We start from the raw sequence: 22984 nt of genomic DNA on the forward strand, positions 1-22984 counted from the left end.
GGTGGTTCAAACTCACCAGCCACTCCTTGGAAGGAAGGTTGGGCAATCTACTTCCGTAGTGATACTGCCTCGGAAACCCAAGAAGGGGTCACTATGAATTGGATCCAACTTGAGGCAGTGTTTTGAATGCTAACCAAAAGGCTGGAGGTTCAAGTCCACTTGGAGGAACCTCAGAAGAAAGTCCTGGCAATACACTTCTGAAAAATCAGCCATGGAAAACCCTATGGGTTTCCACTCTACTCAGATGCACATGGGGTTACCATGAATCAGAATCAACTCAAAAGTAGCTGGTTATACAGAGTCTCCAGAAGGCACAACAGATCTGCTGTACCCCCAGACATTTTCAAACATATATATTGGAACTTACATATGTGTTAGAACCAAAGTTTGCACCCAGTGTCCCCTTAGTGTAATCTGTACCAACTTTGGAAAGAAGTCACAGTACTGCCTACACTCAAACCCGATTTAGGCTGTTAGAGACCTCTCTTTGTGCCACCATAATATGGAGACTGATTTGGGGACCTAGGCTATCTTATTTGGAATCTATGAATCTCTTCCATGGAGGTAACAATAATACTAGTCAGGTTTCTTCCAACCCATCTGAGTAAACTACATTTACTATATCTGCAAACTGTATGAGTAGTGCAAAATGCTAGAATAAACGAGAAAATGGAAATTCAGTACTAGTAAGGGTGGCACAGAAGCACCCCTGGTGGCACAGTGCTTAAATCCTCACCTGCTAGCTGAAAGGTGAGTGGTTCAAACCCACCAGCTGGCTCTGCAGGAGAAAGATGAGGCAATCTGCTTCTGTAAAGATTTACAGCCTTTTAAACTCTCTGGAGCAGTTCTATTTTGCCCTATAGGGTCACTATGAGTCAAAATAGACTCAATGGCAATGGGTTTTTTGTTTTGTTTTGTTTTGTTTTTATGGGTTGCAAAAAGCACTAAACTACTAGCTGGAAGGATAATGGTTCAAGCTATCTAGAGGCTCATTGGAAGACAGGCCTGGTGATCAGCTTCCAAAAGATCTCAGCCTTGCAAACTCTATGGAGCAGTTGTACTCTGCACACATAGGATCACCATGAGTCGGAATTGAGTCAACTTGATGGCAACTAACAACAACGGGAGCTAGTGATAATAAAAAGGCTTTACATCCTCTTCTGTCTCTGCCTCCTACTTTGAGACCATCACTGAGTGAAGTAACAGCTTCTCCCTGAGTTCAAGCGATGGCATTGCTGTCCTGAAATTGCTATTAGTTGATGGTGGTTTTGCATCAAATGAAATTTGCTCAAATAATCAACTAGTATTATTTGGGATTGAAGGAAGACTCCCTAAATCCAAGTAATAATTGATCAAAGCAGTGCCAGTCCTATTCACAAAGGGATTCCTTTTTTAGCAATTTGTAGTAATTTTCAAAGTTACTAGCCAATAAAGCAGGAGCTGTTAAATTCATTAGTAGTGATAGCCACTGGAAATTATTTCCATCTCATTTTATAGCCACTTAATAAAACATATAATTTGTTCTGAAATGTATGTTCTAAGTAGAATGATTAATATTCTTCTTGTTGCTAGAACATCTAGAACAAAATCTATTTGGCCTCTTTCACCACTAAGAACATAACACGTAGATAATTTTCCTCTTAAAAACTAAAATAAGAAAGTTTTCTACTTTAATTGGTACTAAAATCACTGAAATTCCAATCTTAAAATTCCATTAAACAACTTTAATGAAGATCATTACCATTAGATTCATGTAAAATCATCTTTTCAATATGTTTCTTCTTTGTTCCCATTTTTGTAAAGGAGAAAGGTATGAAGGTAAGAATTTGTTAGTTGCATATTTCACAAAAATAGCATGTGGCAAGCCATTGAACAGGTAGGGGACAGTGAATAGCTCATTGTTGAAATGCTAGTGGGAAACTGCTCCTCTGTGCTCTCATTAATGAGTATGATGGTGCCTGCATTTAATGATACTATTTGATGATAGAAAAATAACTTCAAAAAGGACATGATGACAGTTCTGTGGTTGTTTGGTAGCTACTTCAAACTTTTTGAAAGATTTAGTTTTGGTTCTTTGTATCCTGTTTTTCTTGAAGATCAAAGTGTCTGTATCTTCGGGAGGTGACTGCATTCGAACGTACAAGCCGGAAATCAAGAAAGGAAGCTACAATAATATCATTATCAATGTCAAGACAGAGGTGGCTGACAATCTTCTTTTTTATCTTGGAAGTGCCAAATTTGTAAGTCTAATATTCAGTTTTTCTTTGGGTCCTCTGTATGTGTGTAAAAACACATACAACACACACACGCACACACACAGCCTTGGATTTGATTCTGACCCATAGCGACACTTTAAGACAGAGTAGAACTGCCCCATAGGGTTTCCAAGGCTCTAAATCTTCATAGAAGCAAACTGTTTCATCTTTCATGGAGTAGCTGGTGGGTTTGAACTGCTGACTTTTTAGTTAGCAGGCGAAGGCTTTAACCAGAATAATTCCTAAAGTAGGGAAAATTCATAGAATCCAAGAACATAGGCCCCAAATCATCTAACATAGCATTTCAGAAATGAAAACCTTTAAGTTTACCTCAGAAAATTCTGAAATGTCAAATGACTTCTTTTCTATAGAATTTAAAGACATTTACTTTAATTTGTTAGTATGCTAGTATTTATTTTTTTAAAATTATATTTTTAGATCCAGCCATTAAGAAGAAAGAAGGTTTTTTGTTTGTTTGTCTTTTTACTTTTCTCATGCAAAGAATTAAATAACTTTAAATATACTTTCTTGTTAATGTAATGACAGTGGCAAATTGTGTACTAATCTCTTACCAAAATAAGCTCTTTGAATTCATGGTGAATTTATGAGCCAAATGGATATACCAGAAGTTGTGTCGACAGAAGCCCACCTAAAAAGTACCAGTTCCTTCCTCTGGCATCATAAGACTTTGATCCATGGGGATGTTCCAAGTAAATCAGATTTTTCAATAGTCAAGCTATCAGTCAATATTTGCTATTGAATGAGGAATAAAAAAAGTGTATAGTATACACTCAAAAATATCAGTGTCCTTGCTAAAAACAATGAATTGTTAATTCAAATATTGCTTTTATTTTTTACTACAAGTATGAGAGTGAGAAGACTTTTGTCTCAAAGTCAGACCTAACTAGAATTGGTAAAATTAACATATATGGCTCTGTGGCATGGACCTATATGCTTCCTTCAGCTACAGTGGTAAAGTATCAATTTAATCATACATAATAACATAGCATATCATTTGGAGAGTCCTATTCTGAGACTTCCAGTTACTTAACATATCTGTAATGGCACCAGTCAAAAAGAACTTGACTAGCCTCCCCTTTCAGGATGGTTTATATGTGATATTCATCATTTTTGTGATTCTCTGCACTAGATTGACTTTCTGGCTATAGAAATGCGTAAAGGCAAAGTAAGTTTCCTCTGGGATGTTGGATCTGGAGTTGGACGTGTAGAATATCCAGATTTGACCATTGATGACTCATATTGGTACCGTATTGAAGCATCAAGGTAACTAATTCAATAAAGATTAAGATAAATATAACAGAACTTTGAAGTAGTTTTCCAGTTGATAAGAAAACTCTTACTTTAATTTCATGAGGTGGCTGATATTCCTGTAGGTTCATACATGTGAAAAAAATACACATACACACAAACACGTATGTGGGAGAAAATGGTATTTTGGGAGTGCCTATTAGTAACTGACAGACCTTCAAGGTATTGACCAGAGTGATAAGTCCATTCCTGATCCCTGCATGTGGTGTCCTGTGGGAATTCAGGCACTGAAACTGTTTTTAGGCATCCTCTCTCATCTGAAAAAGTCTCTGATGCTCACCCTTATTCAACACAAGTCCGAGCATAAGAGATTCAATTGTTGCCTATCATTGGTGTGTACTGCTTCCTCTCTTGTCTACATAATGACATGGCTTGCAGGCATATGCTATATGAAAATGCTGCATGAATATGTAACATGTTAGGTCCCTACACTACCTAACATGGAAAGGCAATCTACTTCCCTAGTGATACCGCCTCAGAAACCCAAGGAGGGGTCACTATGGGTCGGTGCAACTCGACGGCACACAGCAACAACAAGAACGATATGTTATATGTTATCCAAGCTCAAATATCCCAGAAATTATCTTAATAAATTTCATCTGTACCTGATAACAAATTTTGACCATATCAAATAATTTTTCTTTTAATAAACTTTTTTAAAAGAGAGAGCTATTACAGCCTAGAAATTCTACTCTTGTCACATGGGCTCACTCTGAGTCAAAAATGGACTCAATGGCAACAACAGGAGTGAGAAGCAGTATTTCCAATTCCTTTTGAAGATCATCAGCAGAAGTGTGTGTGTGAGAAAGCGACAGAGAGAGAGAGAGAGAGAGAGAGAGAGAGAGATAGAAATGCTGGGGAGTGATGGTGTTGGAGGAATTAAGTACTTTACTAATAAGGACATTTATGCTCCACAGAGTACAGTTCTAAAAGAAAAACATTCTGTTAAAGAAGATGAACCTATTTGAATAAATCCTTTCAATTGTTTTCATGTAATTCATTTAGTACCGCACACAAAAAGAAAAAAAAAAGTGCTAGAATGACACAGCATGAAAAAAATATGACACTGAAATTTTGTTGTGACTGCTTCCCTTAGAAGAGGGAGCACATTTTCATCTTTAACAATCCATGGAAATCAATCACTTGAAAAAAGAAAATGAAGTAAAATGACAGTAGCTTTCAAAATTCTATTAATTGAATTTAAAAGTGAAATTCTTCTATACAATTTGTACATACAACTCTGGAGATTAGATTCTACTTTATATACTTTAAGATGGTGTGCCAAACAGTAAAAGACAGTACAATTCCAGGAAGACGACATCAGCAAATCTGGATCCAAGATGTAATAAAGAGTTTTAGGGAAAATTATACAGCTTACAACGCAGAATAAAATTCTTTCAGGGATCACTTGCTAAACTAAACTAAACAGCATGCTAAATTAAGTGATACCGTTTAAGTGGCATGTGTTGGTAAATGCTGAATTATTAGGTAAAGCAACAGGAAGAAGGCTTTCTCTACTTAACCAACAGCAATTCCATCAGCTAATTGCTGCTGTTGTCATTTCCATGAATGGATGCCCATAGGATCAGCCCATGTTTTTTTCTGGCATTCTGGTAGCATAGTGCCTAAGGCATTTGACTGCTAACCAGAAGGCTGGTAGTTCAAACCTACCAGCCACTCCTTGGAAGGAAGGTTGGGCAATCTACTTCCATAGTGATACCGCCTCGGAAACCCAAGGAGGGGTTTCTATGAGTCGGATACGACTCTACGGCAGTGGGTTGGGTTTGGTTTTGATTGGCTGAGTCTGAACACAAATCTCCAGTGGAGATCAGATTCTGGGTTGTGATTTGAGATTTAATGAATCTGAAATGTTTGAAGCTAAAAATCAACTTGTTTCTTAAATATTCTAAAAGAAGTCTGTTCACTTTATAGCTTTTAAATTCACAGTTTGTAGAAATGTGATATGTTTAATTTTCTTCATTTCCTTTCCCTTCACTTCAACACATATCTCTGGAAGAACTGGGAGAAATGGAACAATTTCTGTGAGAGCGCTGGATGGACCCAAAGCCAGCATTGTGCCCAGTACCTACAATGCAGTCTCTCCCCCCGGGTATACTATTTTAGATGTGGATGCAAACGCAATGCTGTTCGTTGGTGGCTTGACTGAGAAATTAAAGGTAATGTGCTCTTGCCCATCCTGTTTATTTCATCTTTCTAGAAAGACAGCTCCTAACATTGATTACTCTGGGAAAAGGCAGGAAAAAGCTCTCCAAAGACTTGGCCACTTTTTACTTCACTTGTGATTCTCAAAACTGTGTTACTCAAAAACATGAATTTATTTGGAGTAAAAATTATGTTCCTTGAATTTCAATCCAGAAACACATTATTTTTAAGCCTAAATATATTTACCTTAAACAGTTGCCACTTTGCCCTTATTTGTGACATTTTTTGATAATCTCATTTAAGTCACTTCCAGAGTGAAGTGGTTTTTTTTGTTTTAAATATACCTCATTCTCTGAATTAATTTGTGATTTATAGATATGAAGTGTGATAAAGTTCATAGTCACATCTAATTAAAAGATTTATGAATACCTTGGGAAATATCATAGGAGCCATAAGCTTTCAAATCATGATCTGGTTTTAAAAGTTTGCAAGTTGTGCTTCTCCTCATTCTTATAGGATAATGCACTTAATATTCATAATTGCTTCATGACAAGTCCTTGTGCATTTCAAATTACAAAGTGCCTACATTTTAAAGGAGCTCATGTTGATTAAATAGAATTAGATGTTGGAAATGACCTGGGGGTGAGATATAAGAGCATAGCCAAATATAATGGATAATCCTGGGCTTGTCAGAATCATCCTGGGATGAGATTAGTCAGAAAATGTGAAAAGCCAGGGTGACCCCAAATTTATGAGAACTCAACCTTCATAAAGAGTTAGGTTATTTTATTTGCTTTGTGTACGAGATGTGACTCTAAAGTATTGGAACTGATTCCACAACTACACACTGAAGTCATTCTCATTTCTTAGAACTGCTTATAAATATATACGGTTCATAGTAATATATAGTCATATCATCCACTTCCCCCCTTCCCCAGAAAGATAAATATAGAGGTTGCACAGCATAATGATGAATCTTGAAATCAAATCCAGGTTGGATTCTTTACTTTAGTATTGACTGAAATAGGACCATTGGCAAGTCACTTAACCTTTTGGGCTTCAGTTTTCTCAACTAGCAAAGGCAAATAAAAATATCTCTTTTGCTTGCCTATTGTAGGATACAGTAACAAACGTTTATAACATTTATGTGAAGGCTGGAGGTTCAAACCCACCAGCCATTCCTTGGAAAGCAGATGGGGCAATCCACTTCCACAGTGATACAGCCTTAGAAACCCAAGGAGGGGTCGCTATGGGTCAGATCCGACTTGATGGCAGTGAGTTATAACATTTATGTAGCTCTGATGAAGTGCCAAATACAATTTTAAGTAATTTATAAGAACTAATTTACTTAATTCTCAAAGTAGGAGGTCTCACACTCCCCAGTCTCAAAACCTTCTATACAGCCACAGTAATCAATGATAGACCCATAGACCAGGAGACCAGAATTGAGAATACAGAAATATCCATCTACCTATGGAAAGCTGATCTTTGACTAATGGCCAGAAATAATTTAATGAAAAGAGATAGTTGTGGTAGTTGAGTTTGTGGGTCAGTTTGGCTAGGCCTAGGTGAGTGCCTGGGCAGCTGGATGTAGTTATTCCCCATGGTGAGATTGGTAATTAACTCCATGGTGGAATCTATTTGAGCAGCTTAGTAGCTGCTTTAGGGATGTGGTCTGCTTCCAGTATATAAAAAGCAGCTTGAAGAAAGGTCTCCAGCTAATGGCATGCTTGAACCCTGCATGTAACTGGATCATTATTCAGCAGCCTGCCATGTTGTCTTGCCTATCTTGGCGCTTTTAATGGACTTGAGTTAATGGCCTGCCATGTGGTTTGGTAATGTCAGGACTATGCCTTTTGTTTTTTTATTATTTTATTTTATTTTTAGAGCTTGTTTTACATTCAATGTTACATGTACATTTAGCTTCATTCCCTGTCTACCATGTCCAACCCTGACCCAGTCTCCTCCCCTCCCTCCCCTGAAACCCTGCCTCTGTGCCCCTCATATTTATGCACTCCTGTATATCCGACATTTCCTCAATTTGAATGTTGGTCATCTGGTGCCCCATGGTATATTGCTCTAAGGGATGTAGTACCATAGAGTATGTGGGTGCATCATCCTGGGTTGAGTGGTCTTTGTGTACATCATGTTAACTATTGGGCTGAGAGCCAGCCCCTGAGGTTGCATTTTATTCCAGGCACAGAATGTATTCCAGGGGCACAGTATTGGGGGTCTCACCAGATTTCATCTGACCAGTAATTCTGGTCATTATTGAGTTTTTGGATTTTGTTATACATTTTTTCTCCCACTCTATCCAGGATCTCCAGATTTAATCCTTTTCTGAGTGTTGGCATTGGTAGCTGGGCACCATCTAGTTCTGGTCTCAAGGGCTATCATGTCCTAGGGCTAATTGCTTCCAAATCTTCCAAATGCCTTTTGTTTGTTTGTTTGTTTGTTTGTTTTTGTTTTTGTTTTGTTTTGTTTGCATTCTTCTTTGCTTCCGATGCTAGGAGACCATTAGCTGCATCTTAGATGGCTGCTTGAAAGCTTTTAAGACTCCAGTTGCTACTCACCAATGTGGGATGTGGAACAAGGCTTTTATGTATTTTGTTGTGCCAATTGAGTCTGGTGTCCCCCAGTACTATGGTCCTGAGATGGTAGCCTTTTCACATGTCGACCTTGGTTTTGTCAGCCTCAGCAGCTAGTAGCTGCCTGAGTGAAGAGATGCCTCTAGCTTCAGTGGGCCAGGAGGAAGAAGCAGAGCTGAAGCCCAAGGTTGAGGGGCTTTCACCCAACCCCTAGAGCCTGGCACCTAGAACTCGGACTTCTAACCTCCAAAATTGTAAGAGAATAAACTCTTGTTTGTTAAAGCCACCCTATTTGTGATATTTCTGTTAGAGTAACACTAGCTTTCCAAAACAATAGTCTTTTACAAAATGGTACTGGCAAAACTGGCCATCCATTTGCAGAAAAATGAAACAAGACCCATACCTCACACCATACAGAAAAATGAACTCAATATGGATCAAAAACCTTAATGTAAAACCCAAAACCATAAAGTTCATCAAAGATAAAATAGGGGAAAACTTAAGGGCCCTAATTTGTTTCATAAATAGACTATCAAGTATAACCCAAAATGTATAAATAGCAGAAGATAAACTAGATGAGTGGGACTTTCTGAAAATTAAATTCTTCTGTGAATTGAAAGATTTCTCCAAACAATGGAAAAAAAACAAACTTACAGATTGGGAGAATATGCTTGGCAATGACATATCTGACAAAGGACCTATCTCTAAAATTTATACAAAACTCCAACACCTCAACATCAAAAATACAAACAATCCAATTCAAAAATGGGCAAAGGACATGAACATACACTTCACCAAAGAAGATATTCAGATAACACATGAAGAAATGCTTGCTATCATTAGCCATTAGAGAGATGCAAATCAAAACAATTAGGTGTCAGCTCACCCCAGGACTAGTAGCAAAGTTCAATAAGACACAAAACAACAAATGCTGGTGAGGGTGTGGAGAGATTGGAATTCCCATACACTGCTGGTGGGACTGTAAAATGATAAAACTACTATGACAAATGGTATGGCATCTCCTTAAAAAATTAGAAATAGAAATGCCATTTGATTCAGCAATCCCACCACTAGGATATGTTCTAAAGAGGTGAGATCTGGAACACAAATAGATATTTGCACATCAATGTCCATCACAGCACTATATACAATAGCGAAGAGATGGAAACAATCTAAGTGCCCATGAACAGAATACTATACAACATTAAACAATAGCAAAGATTCAGCAAATCACCTTAAAATATGGATGTAATTGGAGGATGTTATGCTGAGTGAAATAAGTCAATCACAAGAGGACAAAAATTGTATGAGTCTGTTATTATAAAATATCAAGGAAACATTTACACAGGGAAGGAAATTCTCTTTGTTAATTACCAGGGATAGAAAAGGAAGTAAGGAAAGGGGGAAAAGATGCATATTTAAGAGGCAGATGTTGATATGGGTGAAGAGAAAGGCAACATAATAAAATTGTGACTAGCACAATATCACTAAAGAAAAGGAAAACCTACAGAAAGGCACAAGAGGTATAGACAATAAAGGTAAATACTATTGCATACACAATACTTCATTGTCAGTAATAGCAAACACTAATCTGTAGGTAGATACATAAGTAGACAGGCAAGAAGATCAAGTATGGATAAGCAAATGGGAATATATCCACAACCATACATAGGTTCTAAAAACCAAACCAAACTCACTGCCGTCTAGTTGATTCCACTCATACTGACCCCCTCCTTGGGTTTCCGAAGCAGTATCTCTACGGAAGCAGATTGCCCAATATTCCTTCCGAGGAGTGGCTGGTGGGTTTGAACTTCAGCCTTCTGGTTAGCAGTCAAATGCCTTAGGCACTGTGCCACCAGAGCTCCCATATAGATTGGGCAGAAAGATGATATTCCTACATACATATTTATATGTGTTATAAAAATCTCCATGTGCAGTATAAAGCTAATAGAGGGTAAAGTTAGGATAACTTCTTAGCCATAACTAAGCACCTGGAAGGAATGAGTTCACTGGGTTTACGGGCTGGGGAAGATGTTTGCAGGGGACATCAAGCTCAATTGGTATAACATACTACACAAAAATATTTTTCTACATCTTATTTTGGTGAATAGCAACCGTGGTCTTAAAAAGCTTGCTAGCAGTCATATAAGAAGGAGCTCTGCTCGTGTAATGCCTAAGGCATTTGACTGCTAACCACAAGTCTGGCAGTACAAACCCACCAGCCACTCCTTGGGAGGAAGGTTGGGCAATCTACTTCCACAGTGATACAACCTCGGAAACCTAAGGAGGGGTCACTATGAGTCAGATCTAACTCCACAGCAGTGAGTTTTGTGGGGTTTTTTGGTTTGTTTTGTTTTGATATATTGGTCTCTCCTCACCTGGAGCAAAAAAAGAGTGAAGGAAATCAAAGATGCATGGAAATAGTCCAAAGGGCTAATAGACCATGGGAACCTCAGCCTCTATGACTCTGAGACCAGAAGAACTAGATGATGCCTGGCTACCAATGCCAACCACTCAGAAAGGGATCAAAATTGGAGATTCTAGAGAGAGTTGGAGAAAAATGTGGAACAAAATTAAAAAACAAAAAAGACCAGGTTCACTGGTTTGTTAGAGACTGGTGAAACCCCTAAAAGTATAGCCCCAGTTATCCTTCAGGCCCGGAATTTGGCTTAACAGTCAACCAAACAATAGACAGGTCAACAAGACAACTACACCGGAAAGATACACTCCTTAGAACAATCAACCACAGGAGATCAGAATGGTAGCATTTGCCCCGGGAGAAAGGTAGGGAAACAGGAATGCATTGCCAAGAAGGACACAGGGCAAGGGTAACCACAGGGAGGAAGTGGGAGGAGAGCCGTTACACTGCAGGGAGTGTAATCAGTGCCACAAAACAAAATGAGTATGAACTGTTGTTGAATATAAAACAAATCTGCTTTGTATAATTTCACCCAAATCACAATGAAAAGTTTAAAAAATAATAATAATTAATTTTCTTAATTCTCACAATAATCCCAAAAGGTATGTAGTAATATTGTCTCCATTTTATATTTAAGGAAACTGAGGCACATAAAACGTAAGTTACTTGACCAACGTCACACAGCTAGTTAAAGGTGGAGCTGGAATTCAAACACAGGAAAACCAGCACAAGAGTCTCTAGTCTTTACCAGGTGTTATCTTTGTTTATTGCCACAATGAATAGTGAGATCATGTGTATAAAATGCCTGAGATACGGTAGTAGTTACACCTTAAATCTCAAGAATGATTACACAAACATCACTGGTACAAAGCAGCTTTCCATTATCAGTCTCAGAGAAAGAGAAGACATAGACAAATGAAATCTATAGAAAATCTTTACATATCATTTTGTCCAAGAATTCCAAGGCTTCTGCCATACTAGAATATGAAACACAAGCTGAAGACAAGTAACTCAATGAAGTTGCTGATAAAAATTCAAATTAGCAGGAATATATCCCAAGTAGAGACTTTCAGAATGAAAAACAGAGAAGCATAAATCAAGTAAAACCCAAAAGTAGGATAATTAACCTCTGGAAAATTAAGAGAGGCTTCCAGTGATGACGGAGCACTGCATGGACCATTCTGACTTTTAAATGTCAGTAGCTGTAATCAACATTCTTTGTGAATAGCAAAGATATAACTAAAAAAGTTTAACTATTCAGTCACCAGCTTCTTGCATTCTTCTAGAACTCAAACATGTTGAATCACTTTTTTCCTCAAGATTATTCAGACAGATATGGATTAGCTTTTGCAGTTTCTAAATGTATAAGGCACTAGCCTGCAGTATTTATTTGTCATATGTAAATGTCAAAATTAGCGCTATTTCTTTTACAAGAGGGTCTGCTGTAGAATAGGACATTACATTGCTTCATGATGGTGTCATGTATTAACTTTCAGATCTTTCCAGGTAAGAATGATACCAGGATTGTCATTCAACAAATATTTATTGGTCTCTTATTAGAAAAATGTAGCAGTCTGCTTCCATAAAGATTATAACCTTCAAAACTCTCTGGGGACAATTCTACTGTGTCCCAGAGGGTTGCTATGTGTCAGGATTGATTGAACTGCAACAGATATTTCGTGATTAGATACCAAGCCCTATGCTGTGTTTACCAACAAACGATACCAACAAAGTCCTTTTGCTACAAAATTAGCCATTTTCCCTTCATTCTCATGAACTGGAAGATTTCTTGAATGTAAAAGAAAATAAAAATTTAGGGCAGCACTAATTTAGGAAAATTTATGCCCCCCCTTCATTTGTGTATCCTTTCTCATGATCTTTAGAGAAAAATCTTAATATATTCCATTGCCCAGATTTGCCTAAAGAGAAGAACAAAGGAACAATAACTTTTATTAAACACCTTCTCTGTGCCAGATGCTGTATTGAATACCATCAATAAATTATCTAATTTTCACAAATGAAAATGTTAAAGCTCAAAAAAGACAAGCAGCTCACTAAGTAACAAGCTAGGGAAGTGTTTATTAGTAGTGATAACCTGCTATAGCACAAAATAACCAGCATCAGGTCACGCAGTGTTTGAGCTTTTTCCCTTTGTTGACCCATTCTGTAGTAGCTATGGGGATGCAAATGGTTAAAAGTCAAATATGTTTAAGCTAAGAAAATCCAAAAGAATGGACAGTCACTACTTCAGATTCTGCTGCTAATAACTCTCATGGGCACTCCAAGATTATTTTTGAAACGCTAAATTCTGGCAAACATAATATTTCTCTGCAGAAAGCTGATGCTGTACGTGTGACCACATTCACTGGCTGCATGGGAGAGACCTACTTTGACAGTAAGCCTATCGGCTTGTGGAATTTTCGAGAGAAAGAAGGTGACTGCAAAGGATGTACAGTCAGGTTAGTTAAGATGATGACTCTCCCAAGGTCTCTCCTGTCCCACAAAAGTTTTCCTTTTATTGTGCAATATTTTATATAATGTAGATGGTGTAGAATAGGTTTGAAGTGACTATATTCAAATGTAGATTTACCAAGAAGCTAATGAGACTTCAAATTCCCACCCTCATTGTGCAGGCACTCCCAAGGCTCTAGGAGATATGCTGGCAGTGTTTTATATGGCCATAAGTTTCTGTAAAGTTTACAGATATTTTCACTTCAATTAGCTAAGACCATTATCTCTTTCCACTGTTTGTGTTCAGCAGGTTTTGCGTGTCCATGGGTAGCTTCTAGTCATCTTTTCTTTTTTTCTCTCCTAATAAAAGGCCTCTTTAAACTGATTAAGCTGATTAGGATTCTTACTGTTTTTGTGAGCCCTCTAATTACAAAATTGCATAGGTTTTGAGTGATCTATCCCAACCCCAGCTCTGGTATTTGTAAATTTTTTTTTTTTTTTACATAATTCTAGTTGTGTTTTGTTTGTCTATTTGCTTGTTTCAGAGGAATATGTATCACACTTTAACATAAAGGCCAGTCATTACAGTTAAAGAACTGACATGATTACATGAGGGAGATGTCCAACATGAGGCTACAACAGTAGACTGGGAATATTTCATAGAAAATCTTTGAATGTCAGTTTTAGAAATTTGTATTTACTCAACAGTTGGTAGAAAAGATGCAATTGTTGGCAAGATTTAGAACAATTAATCTGTCAGTTGTATAAAAAAGAAATATATCTTATTCCTTATACTTCCAAGAATCACATTAAGACTAAAATAGGGGGAAAAACAGAACTGCTATAAGTAAAACATATTTAGCTCAGCATTAAAATTATAATGAATTTTTAATATCTTAAACCCCAATATGCATCTATTAATATAGTTCATAGGTTATATGTGGAAGAGTATGGCTATTTCAGAATAATGTCATTAATCCTTACTTACCTAACCAGATGTCAAGGTTCAAAAGAGAACCAAGAGAACAATTAAGAAACTTAGCATTTATGAATAAAATATAGTTCCTTTTCTTGGAAAATGTATTCAAAATGGATGTGAAAATTCTAATATGATGTTCGATGTTGAAATATATATTATATCTCAAAGGACTCATCTTTTATCCAATCTCAAGGTCACCAATTCAAATCTAGACTTACCTGGCCATGACTCCTATCAACTACTGAGTGAAAGTAGTTTGATCAGCATTCGTATGGTTAGATGTTCCTAGCACAAAACTCTTTCCCACAGATCTGCTGTTTGTTGGAATAGGGGAATTTCCTATAGTGTTGGATTCAGAAAGGTCCTTACAAATTATTCTGTGATCAAACCCTTTCATCTCATAGTTGAGAACCTGAGAACTGAAGTGTTCAGGGAAAGTAACACAGGTCCTTGGTGACATTCCACATCAGACTCCAGAGTATCCGTCACTACTGTTTTTCTATTCTGCTTTGAGGGATTAATAGATTTGGAACATAAAAATATCAGGTTATAAATGTTGCAGGGATGTATTCAGGAAAAAATATCCATAAAAATATGTAGGTATATTATTATTATTATCACTGTGCTTATCATGGCATTGCAAAATGGCATTTTAGGTTTTGTTTGCTTTTTACATTAGTAAATAGCACTGTTTGGAGGCAAAGAATCTGGGGTACTGTCCTCCCACAACCGTTTTCTGGGTTGTCAATGGTAGTATGACTATATGAAACGTAGAATCCCAGAGTTTGAAAATGCCAAGGAACCTATGTAGACCCTACACATCATTTTCATCTGTCTAATGAAAGGTTCCAGAACTGATTGTACTTGTTAGGATAAATAATAGTCAACTTATTCACTATGAATTATACTGTTATCAGAATGACTTAGTTCCTCAACCTTTCAGCTACCATTCTTCATTAACACTACAATATCATGTTTTAAGTTTGTATTTGAAAAACTATTTTCTGATAGTACCATGTATTGTTACACATTTGATGTACCTTAAAATAACAAAGAACTCACCCTGAAATATAGAGGCCAAGAGTCTTCCTTCCTCTTGTCTTCAAAACTTTGTTTCTCTCTGGTCCCCAAACAGAGAGAAAGCCAAATTATCAAAAGTGTGTCCAAGTCTTCCTCTAGAAGCCCATTGATATTTTTGCATTATTATTTTTCTTATTAGCCAATATTTCATGAAAACAGTATTCTAGTATCATATAATATTAAAATGGGATTATAATATTATTCTCAGTATCTCCTCCCTACTGCAAAGTTAATACAGCACCCCAAACCCAGACATTCTAATATATACTGCATACTGATATGCAGATATATAAAGTTTGAAAAAATATCCTCAGAATTGAGATTTACTCTACAATAATATCAAATAAATAGATGATAGAGTTAATTTTACATTTTAAAAAGAAATCCTTTAAAATGTTGTATATACTACAAATATATTTTAAAAAATTATTCAATCAATACTCATTGAATATGTATTCTCTGTGAGGTAATTTATTATACTAAAATTTCCTTCATTCCATAAACAATAACTGGATTCTACTCTGAGCCAAACATCACACTAGATATTAAGTTTGTGCTTGATATTAGTGTCTTTCCCAAAATCCTTAATAATTCTCATGGAGCTTAGATTCTAGGGAAAGAGATAGGCAAATAAATATACAGATAAACATAGATTAGATTCATTATCTGAATCTAATCTGTTTCAGAAAAATGTGTTGAATAATGAGTGTTCAGAGAACAAGGACCTGTATTCCATATGTTTAATGGGCAATATAATAACACAATCTCATCCTATCCCAAAACCCCATAGTTCCCAAAAATACCACAGAGACACACTGAAACACTAATGCAACTATTCAGCAAATACTTCTGAGAAACACAAGGATTTAAATCACCAATGACCTAGTTATTAAACACATGATGAAACAAACCTTCAGTGGATATGTTTCTGCGCAGTACCTAACAAGACTATGCAGAATCAGATGCAAATTACATTTCCTTCTAGATTGCAAGGATCATTTACTTTAATGTGTAATTAAATACTATGTGAAAGAAGCTGATGAGCCTTTCTAAATTGAACCTGGGATGTCAATAACACAGGTCTAGTAAATAAAGGGCTAACCCTTGAGGGAAAAGAGTGAAGGAAATATTGGGAATACAGTAGCTTATGTTTACATCCTGCAAACAGGAAATGGGAGAGTAGCTGAGGTACTTCTGGAGAATATTCCCAATTTTCTTACACAAATTCACAAAAACATATGTATTTTTGATATCATACATAAAAATTTATATTAGCCTTCAGGTAATTAAGGTAAAAACAAAATTGTCCCCATTATATCAAATATTAGGTAGTCAAGGATATCTAAATGTAATTATGTGATTTCTTTGAGTTCTGTTGTTCTTGTTCAGTGGCATAGAGTTGGCTCTGCCTCTGACCTTTGGACAACAGAACAAGACACCGCCCGGTCCTGTGCCAGCTTCACAAGCTTGGCTGTGCTTGACCCACTGTTGTTGTCACTGTGTCAGTCCATCTCCTTGAGGGTCTTCCTTTTTTCTCTGATCCTCTACTTTACCAAGCATGACATCCTTCTCCAGGGAATGGTCCCTTCTAACATTATGACCAAAGTAGGTGAGGTGAAGTCTGGCCCTTCTCACTTCTGAGGAGCATTCCAGCTTTGCTTCTTCCAGGACAGATTTGTTCCTTCTTTGGGCAGTCTATGGTATTTTCAGTATTTTTCACCAGCAACACAATTCAAATACATCACTTCTTCTGTGGTCTTCCTTATTCATTGTCCAGCTTTTGCATGCAAATGAGGCTACTGAAAATACCAAAGCTTGGGTCAGCCAGAGCTTAGTTTTCAAAGTGACACCTTTGTTCTTAATACTTTAAAGATGTCTTTTGCAGAAGATTTGGGTGTATTGAGTTTTAGGGAAAAAGTGGTTTACTTGATAAGTAAGAAAATGCCAAGGAACCATGTGGTCTGGGAAGACCATTTTTGGGATATAATATTTAAACTGAAACATAAACACTGGAGTGAAGTAACAAGATCCTAGGCTGGAAAGAGTCAATTACTCTGCCTGAGAATGAAGCTTAGATTTCAAGGGAAATAAGAATATGAATTAAAAAGTCCCAGCGAGAGATGATTCTCTCCTGCTCTAAGATTGTGCCAGTGAGAATGGAGAGAAGCCAAAATGTTAAATATATATTTGGCATGGTGTCTGCCCTATAGCAGCTACAGTCTAGTTCTAGAATACAAGTTGAGGTATGAACTCACTCAGTAAATATGGTCTGTTAGTTGTTGTTGTTGTTAGGTGCCATTGAGTCAGCTCCGACTCATAGCAACCCTATATACAACAGATTGAAAGACTGCCCGATCCCATGCCAACCTTACAATCCTTGCGTGCTTGAGCCTATCATTGCAGCCACTGTGAAATGTCTCTCTCTTCAGTCCTCAGGTGGAAGATCGCGAGGGGACTATTCAGTTTGATGGAGAAGGTTATGCCTTGGTCAGCCGCCCAATTCGCTGGTTCCCCAACATCTCCACTGTCATGTTCAAGTTCAGGACATTTTCTTCAAATGCTCTCCTGATGTACCTTGCCACACGAGACTTGGTAAGTATATGCACAGCAACTCTTCCATGATTGAAAATGTGGTTTGCTTCTTTTTCCTTAAGATTCCAATTAAATCATCAGTTATTGTCCACAATACCACATATCGTTAGGAGTTTAGGTTGTCAGTGTGATAGTACAGTGTGAGCGTACACACAAAGTGCTTACATATTTTCATTAATAACAATTTAATTGCTATCTGTTTTCAATATAACTACCATATAATCCTTTAAGAGAAGCACCCAGTAAACATTTTTCCCAGTATGGAATCACACAGAAGCAAACGTACTGCCTTAGTCTTCTTCCAGAGACCTAAATTAAAAGAGGATTCTAAATATTTTTTTGCCTCACTTCTTTCCAGATAAATATTTATTTGTAAGTTCTTTCAGGAAACATGACTTTTGGTTTGCTTAGTATATTTTCAGAAAAAAACACTTCACCCTACTCTAATAAAAGGATCCCACCCACTCAGTCCATTTGGATCCAACTCATAGCATTCAGTTTCTGAAGTGGTATCTCTATGGAAGTAGATTGCCCAATCTTTCTTCTGAGGAGTGTCTGGTGGGTTTGAACCTCCAGCATTCTGGTTAGCAGTTAAATGCCTTAGGCTTGATGCCACCAGAGCTCCCAATAAAAGGATATATCCTAGTAATTTGGTTATGACTATTTACAGCATAACATCACACTCACGAAAATACACAATAATAGCAACACCAATTCTATTTCTAAAATGGATTTCTATTACAGGGCAACACATTTAATAAACTAGCCATAAATCCCTACTATAAACATCAAAGAAAAGCAAATACCCATATATTTCTCTGTGTATTTAATCACTGGTGTGGGTTTTTTTTTTTTTTTTTTTTACCCTATTAATAGAAAGATTTCATGAGTGTAGAGCTCACCGATGGGCACATAAAAGTCAGCTATGATCTGGGTTCAGGAATGGCTTCCGTTGTCAGCAATCAAAACCATAATGATGGGAAATGGAAATCATTCACCCTGTCAAGAATTCAAAAACAAGGTGAGTTTTTATAGTAATAGTGCAGCATGGGCCTTAATCATACTATCCAAAGCTCCTGTGTATCTAATCATGGGGAGGACCCTGTCTGTAATTTTAGGTACTCACAAGTTCTCTGAAAAATTGATATAGTCATTTTTTTTTGCTTAGATTATAGGTGGTGCGGGTTAGACATGACTGATTGAAGAGCCAAATGGTTCTCTGTCATTTTCGTTTGAAACTGAGAGCTTAATTTGAAAGCATAAAACTGTCTTACAACTTGTAATATTATATCCTGTAATAAATTAGAAACATGGTGTCTGCTTTTTTCTTTCTTTCCCTGTTTTGCCAAGATGTTTCTAAAGAACAGTCCAGTATTTGTAGGCGTGACAAAGCATGACTATATCTGTGCTGTCCTCCTTAAAAATCCACACTAGCAAATAATTGATTAATAATTTGCATTTTCATGATTCCTGGATGTTTTCAAAACATTTTCACATACATTTTCACAGACATTTCATTTGATCATATAAGCAGATATTTTATTCGGGTATTACATAAAGGGAAATTATGGACTCTAACTTATATATGGTTACAGAGAGATATAAGATCTCACAGCCAAGAAAGAAGCTCAAGTTTATTATTTTCTCATGCAGTGCTGTGTAGTATGACATTACTATATGTCATTCTGAGTAGAATGACATTACTTATATCTGCAAGTGAACTTTTTATGTTTCTGCTATTATAAATAGAATTAATTAATTATGACCATGCCAATGTGAAATTTCATAAAAATTTGATTTAATGTTTGTTTTGGTAGTCTAGTGCTGCTCTAACAGAAAATACCACAAATGAGTGGCTTTAACAAACAGGGATTTATTCTCTTACAGTTTTGGAGGCTAGAAGTCTGAGTTCAAAGTGTCAAGCTCTAGGGGCTGGGTGAAGGCCTCTTGCCCTTGGGGTTCAGCTCCGCCTCTTGCTCTCAGCCCACTGAAGTTAGAGGCTTCTCTTAACTCAGACTGCTGAGGCTGACAAACCCAAGGTTGACAAGCAAAATGGCACAGTCCCAAAATTATCAAACCACATGGCAGGGAACTAATTCAAGTCCATTAACAGCCCCAAGATTGACAGAAAACATGGCAGGCCATTGAGATGAAGACAGCCAAATGCAGGAGCCAGGGAGCCAAAAGCTCAAGCCTTTTCTCAAAGCATCTTCTTATATACTGGGAGCAGACCATATCCCTAAAACAGACACTCAGCTGCTCACAGTAGATTCCACCATGAAGCTGATTACCAGCTGTATCCAGCTGCCCAGCCACTCAAAACCAGACCCAGCCAAGCTGACACACAACTTAACTATCACAGTGTTGTACCATCTTTCATTCCTACATTTGACAAGTATTTGCTGGGCACCTAAGAAGTACCATATAAGAACTAAGTGAAGTCTAAGATAGGTCATTGCCTTCAAGGAACTTTCAGTCTAAGGTGAAAGAGAGACAAGTAAATCAATAGTTAGAGAGTAGAGAGCTGATTGCTTAAGAGTCACGCATTGCAGGCTATCAATCTCAGAAGAGAGAGTCAGACAAATACATCAGTCCTCAGGGGATTACTACTGAAGCACAAGCAATGGTTGATGGGCTAGCGAGATGAGAAGTACATTTGGATGTTTCAGCACAATGAAAGGTGTGAAAAACAAAAATCATGAAGGCATCAGAGAGCATAATACATGATTTTCCAATTGTTTTTATTGGAAATGACACTGTGGAGAAACTCCTCAGTGGGGATACACACTGGTTTTACAAGTCCATAAACTGGAGGACTGTTGGATACCTTATCCCCCTGTAAGTGAGGCACAAAACACAACTGTGTGTGAGAGACTGTATAGAAGCTCAGTATGAAGAATATCGTTAACTCTGTTTGATCAGCATCTCTCAGCATTCTTTGATCACAGAATCCTTCCATTCCTACACTACTAACATTATACTGAACCCAGTTTGTTTTTGTTATTGTTAGCTGCTGTGGGGTCTTCCCTAGACTGGCAACCTCATGCACAAGAAGAAACTTTAGGAAATCCTTTAGTAAGTACAAGTAAATCCATAGACAAAAAGGGTTAATGTTAGAAAAAAATTATCAAGAGATAAGACTAGAGAACAGAGTCAGTTCATAAAGGGCCTTATGCACTAAGCTAATGCATTTCAGTTTCATCCCAAAATCTATAGAGATCTGCTGAAGATTATTATTAAGGTTGTGACAACATCAGATTTGTGCTTTAGTAAAGTTTCTTTAGCAGCAATTTGGAGGATAGATTTGTGACAGGATGCAAATGCAGTAAGCCAAGTTCTTTTTGCAGGTATAAATCAAACAGTCCACGAATTCAGAAATCTCTTGCATAAATTGATCTGATGGTCTGATTTTTCCAAGGCTTTGCTGTAGCTTCATAACTTCTCCATGACCCAGAAGTTGGAAAGAACTTTCCTTTATCTTACTCTTTTCACAATCTTCTTCCCTATTCATATTCTCTTGTTCGTATTCTCTTGTTCAATCCCTTTTATACCATTGGCAGATTTTTTTTTCCTTAAGTTTTCTCCCTGACCTTCAAACAGATCTGGACTCACATGTTGCTTTTTCTCTACCTGAATAACCCTGCTGAGTGCACCAACCAGTCATTCTCACTTTAATTTGGGGTTTTAATGACATGATTCATCCTCTTTACTTCTCTCAAGTGTCTTTATAGTATTTTAATTTAAAAATCACATTTAAGCCTTTGGGGTTCAATTGTCAGGTACATTAACCCTTAAAGTGATATGGGACTATCTTGGTTGCTAGTGCTGCTATAACAGACATGCCATAAATGGAAGCCTTCACAAACAGGAATTTATTCTCTTACAGTTTAGGAGGCTATAAGTCTGAATTCAGAATGCCAGCTCTAGGGTCAGGGTAAAGGTCCCTTGACCTTAGGCTTCAGTTCTGCCTCCAGTTGCGGGCCCATAGGTGCTGGAGGCTTCTCATAACTCATGTAGCTGCTGGCTGCTTGGGGTGACAAACCCAAGGTCAGCAAGTGAAATGGCACAATCTCAAGATCAACAGGCAACAACAGAGCAGATGCCTGGTTCAAGTCTGAGAACTAGAGATGAAGACTCAGCCAAGTGCAGCATCCAATATGCGCCAAAGAGCTAGAGACCTTTCTCAAAGCTTCTCCTTACATATTGGAAGCAGGCCACACCCCAAAGGTAACTACTTAACTACTCACAGCAGATTCCACCATGGAGGTGATTACAATCTCATCATGGGAAATAACTACATCCAGCTGTCCAGCCACTCAAAAGCACAGCCCAGACAAGATACACACAACTTTAACAAGCACAAGGATACTTTCCATTCTCCTTCCCATGGTTGTGCCCACTCTCAGTGATCTATCATGTTTCAACACCAACTTCTCAAATCCAATAGACAAAAAGTTTTATTAATTTATTTATTCATTCTCTGGAGCTATGTGTTATTATATATTCTCTATATTTGCTTAGCTACTTTTAAAGAATTGTATTATTCTAGTGGGTCAACTAACAATTAGCTGGAACAATAAACAACACACAGAGAAAATGATGAAGCTGTCAAGGATTTCATTTTCCTTGGATCCACAATCAATGACCACGGAAGAAGAATTCAAATAATAAAAGTATGTATTGCTTTGGCAAATCTGCTCCAAAAGACTTCTTTAAAGTATTAAAAAGCACAGATGTCACTTTGGGGATAATGAGCACCTGACTCAAGCCACTATATTTTTAATTTCCTCAAGGGCATGAGAAAGGTGGGAAATGAATAAGGAAAACCAAAGAAAAATTGATGCATTTGAATTATGGTGTTAATGAAGAATATTGAATAAACAAACCATGGACTGCCAGAAGAATGAACAAATCTGTCTGGGAAGAAATACAACCAGAATGGTCCTCAGCAGCGAGCAAGGATGACAAGACTTTGTCTCACATACTTTGACATGTTATCAGGAGGGACCAGTCCCCGGAGAAGAACATCATGGCTGGTAAAGTAGGAGGGTAGCAGAAAAGAGGAAAACCCTCAAAGAGATGCAATAGAATGACACAGTGGCTGCAACAATGGGCTCAAGCATAGAAA

General features: G+C 37.3%; 1 protein-coding gene across 1 annotated transcript in view; it reads left to right on the plus strand.

Moving 5' to 3' along the window:
• The window catches only part of LAMA2 (laminin subunit alpha 2), a gene marked incomplete at its 5' end in the record, with an annotated part of 713189 nt that overhangs the window by 632957 nt on the left and 57248 nt on the right, over nt 1–22984 (plus strand). The window contains 6 exons of the mRNA XM_007947384.2: nt 2097–2240; nt 3406–3539; nt 5602–5761; nt 13089–13213; nt 17694–17856; nt 18733–18877. Coding sequence (XP_007945575.1) covers nt 2097–2240; nt 3406–3539; nt 5602–5761; nt 13089–13213; nt 17694–17856; nt 18733–18877 — 871 coding nt within the window. The remainder of the gene's footprint in view (nt 1–2096; nt 2241–3405; nt 3540–5601; nt 5762–13088; nt 13214–17693; nt 17857–18732; nt 18878–22984) is intronic.

The sequence above is a fragment of the Orycteropus afer genome, unplaced genomic scaffold (assembly GCF_000298275.1).
Source record: "Orycteropus afer afer isolate SDZICR_OR568_19922 unplaced genomic scaffold, OryAfe1.0 scaffold00182, whole genome shotgun sequence".
Classification (NCBI taxonomy): domain Eukaryota; kingdom Metazoa; phylum Chordata; class Mammalia; order Tubulidentata; family Orycteropodidae; genus Orycteropus; species Orycteropus afer.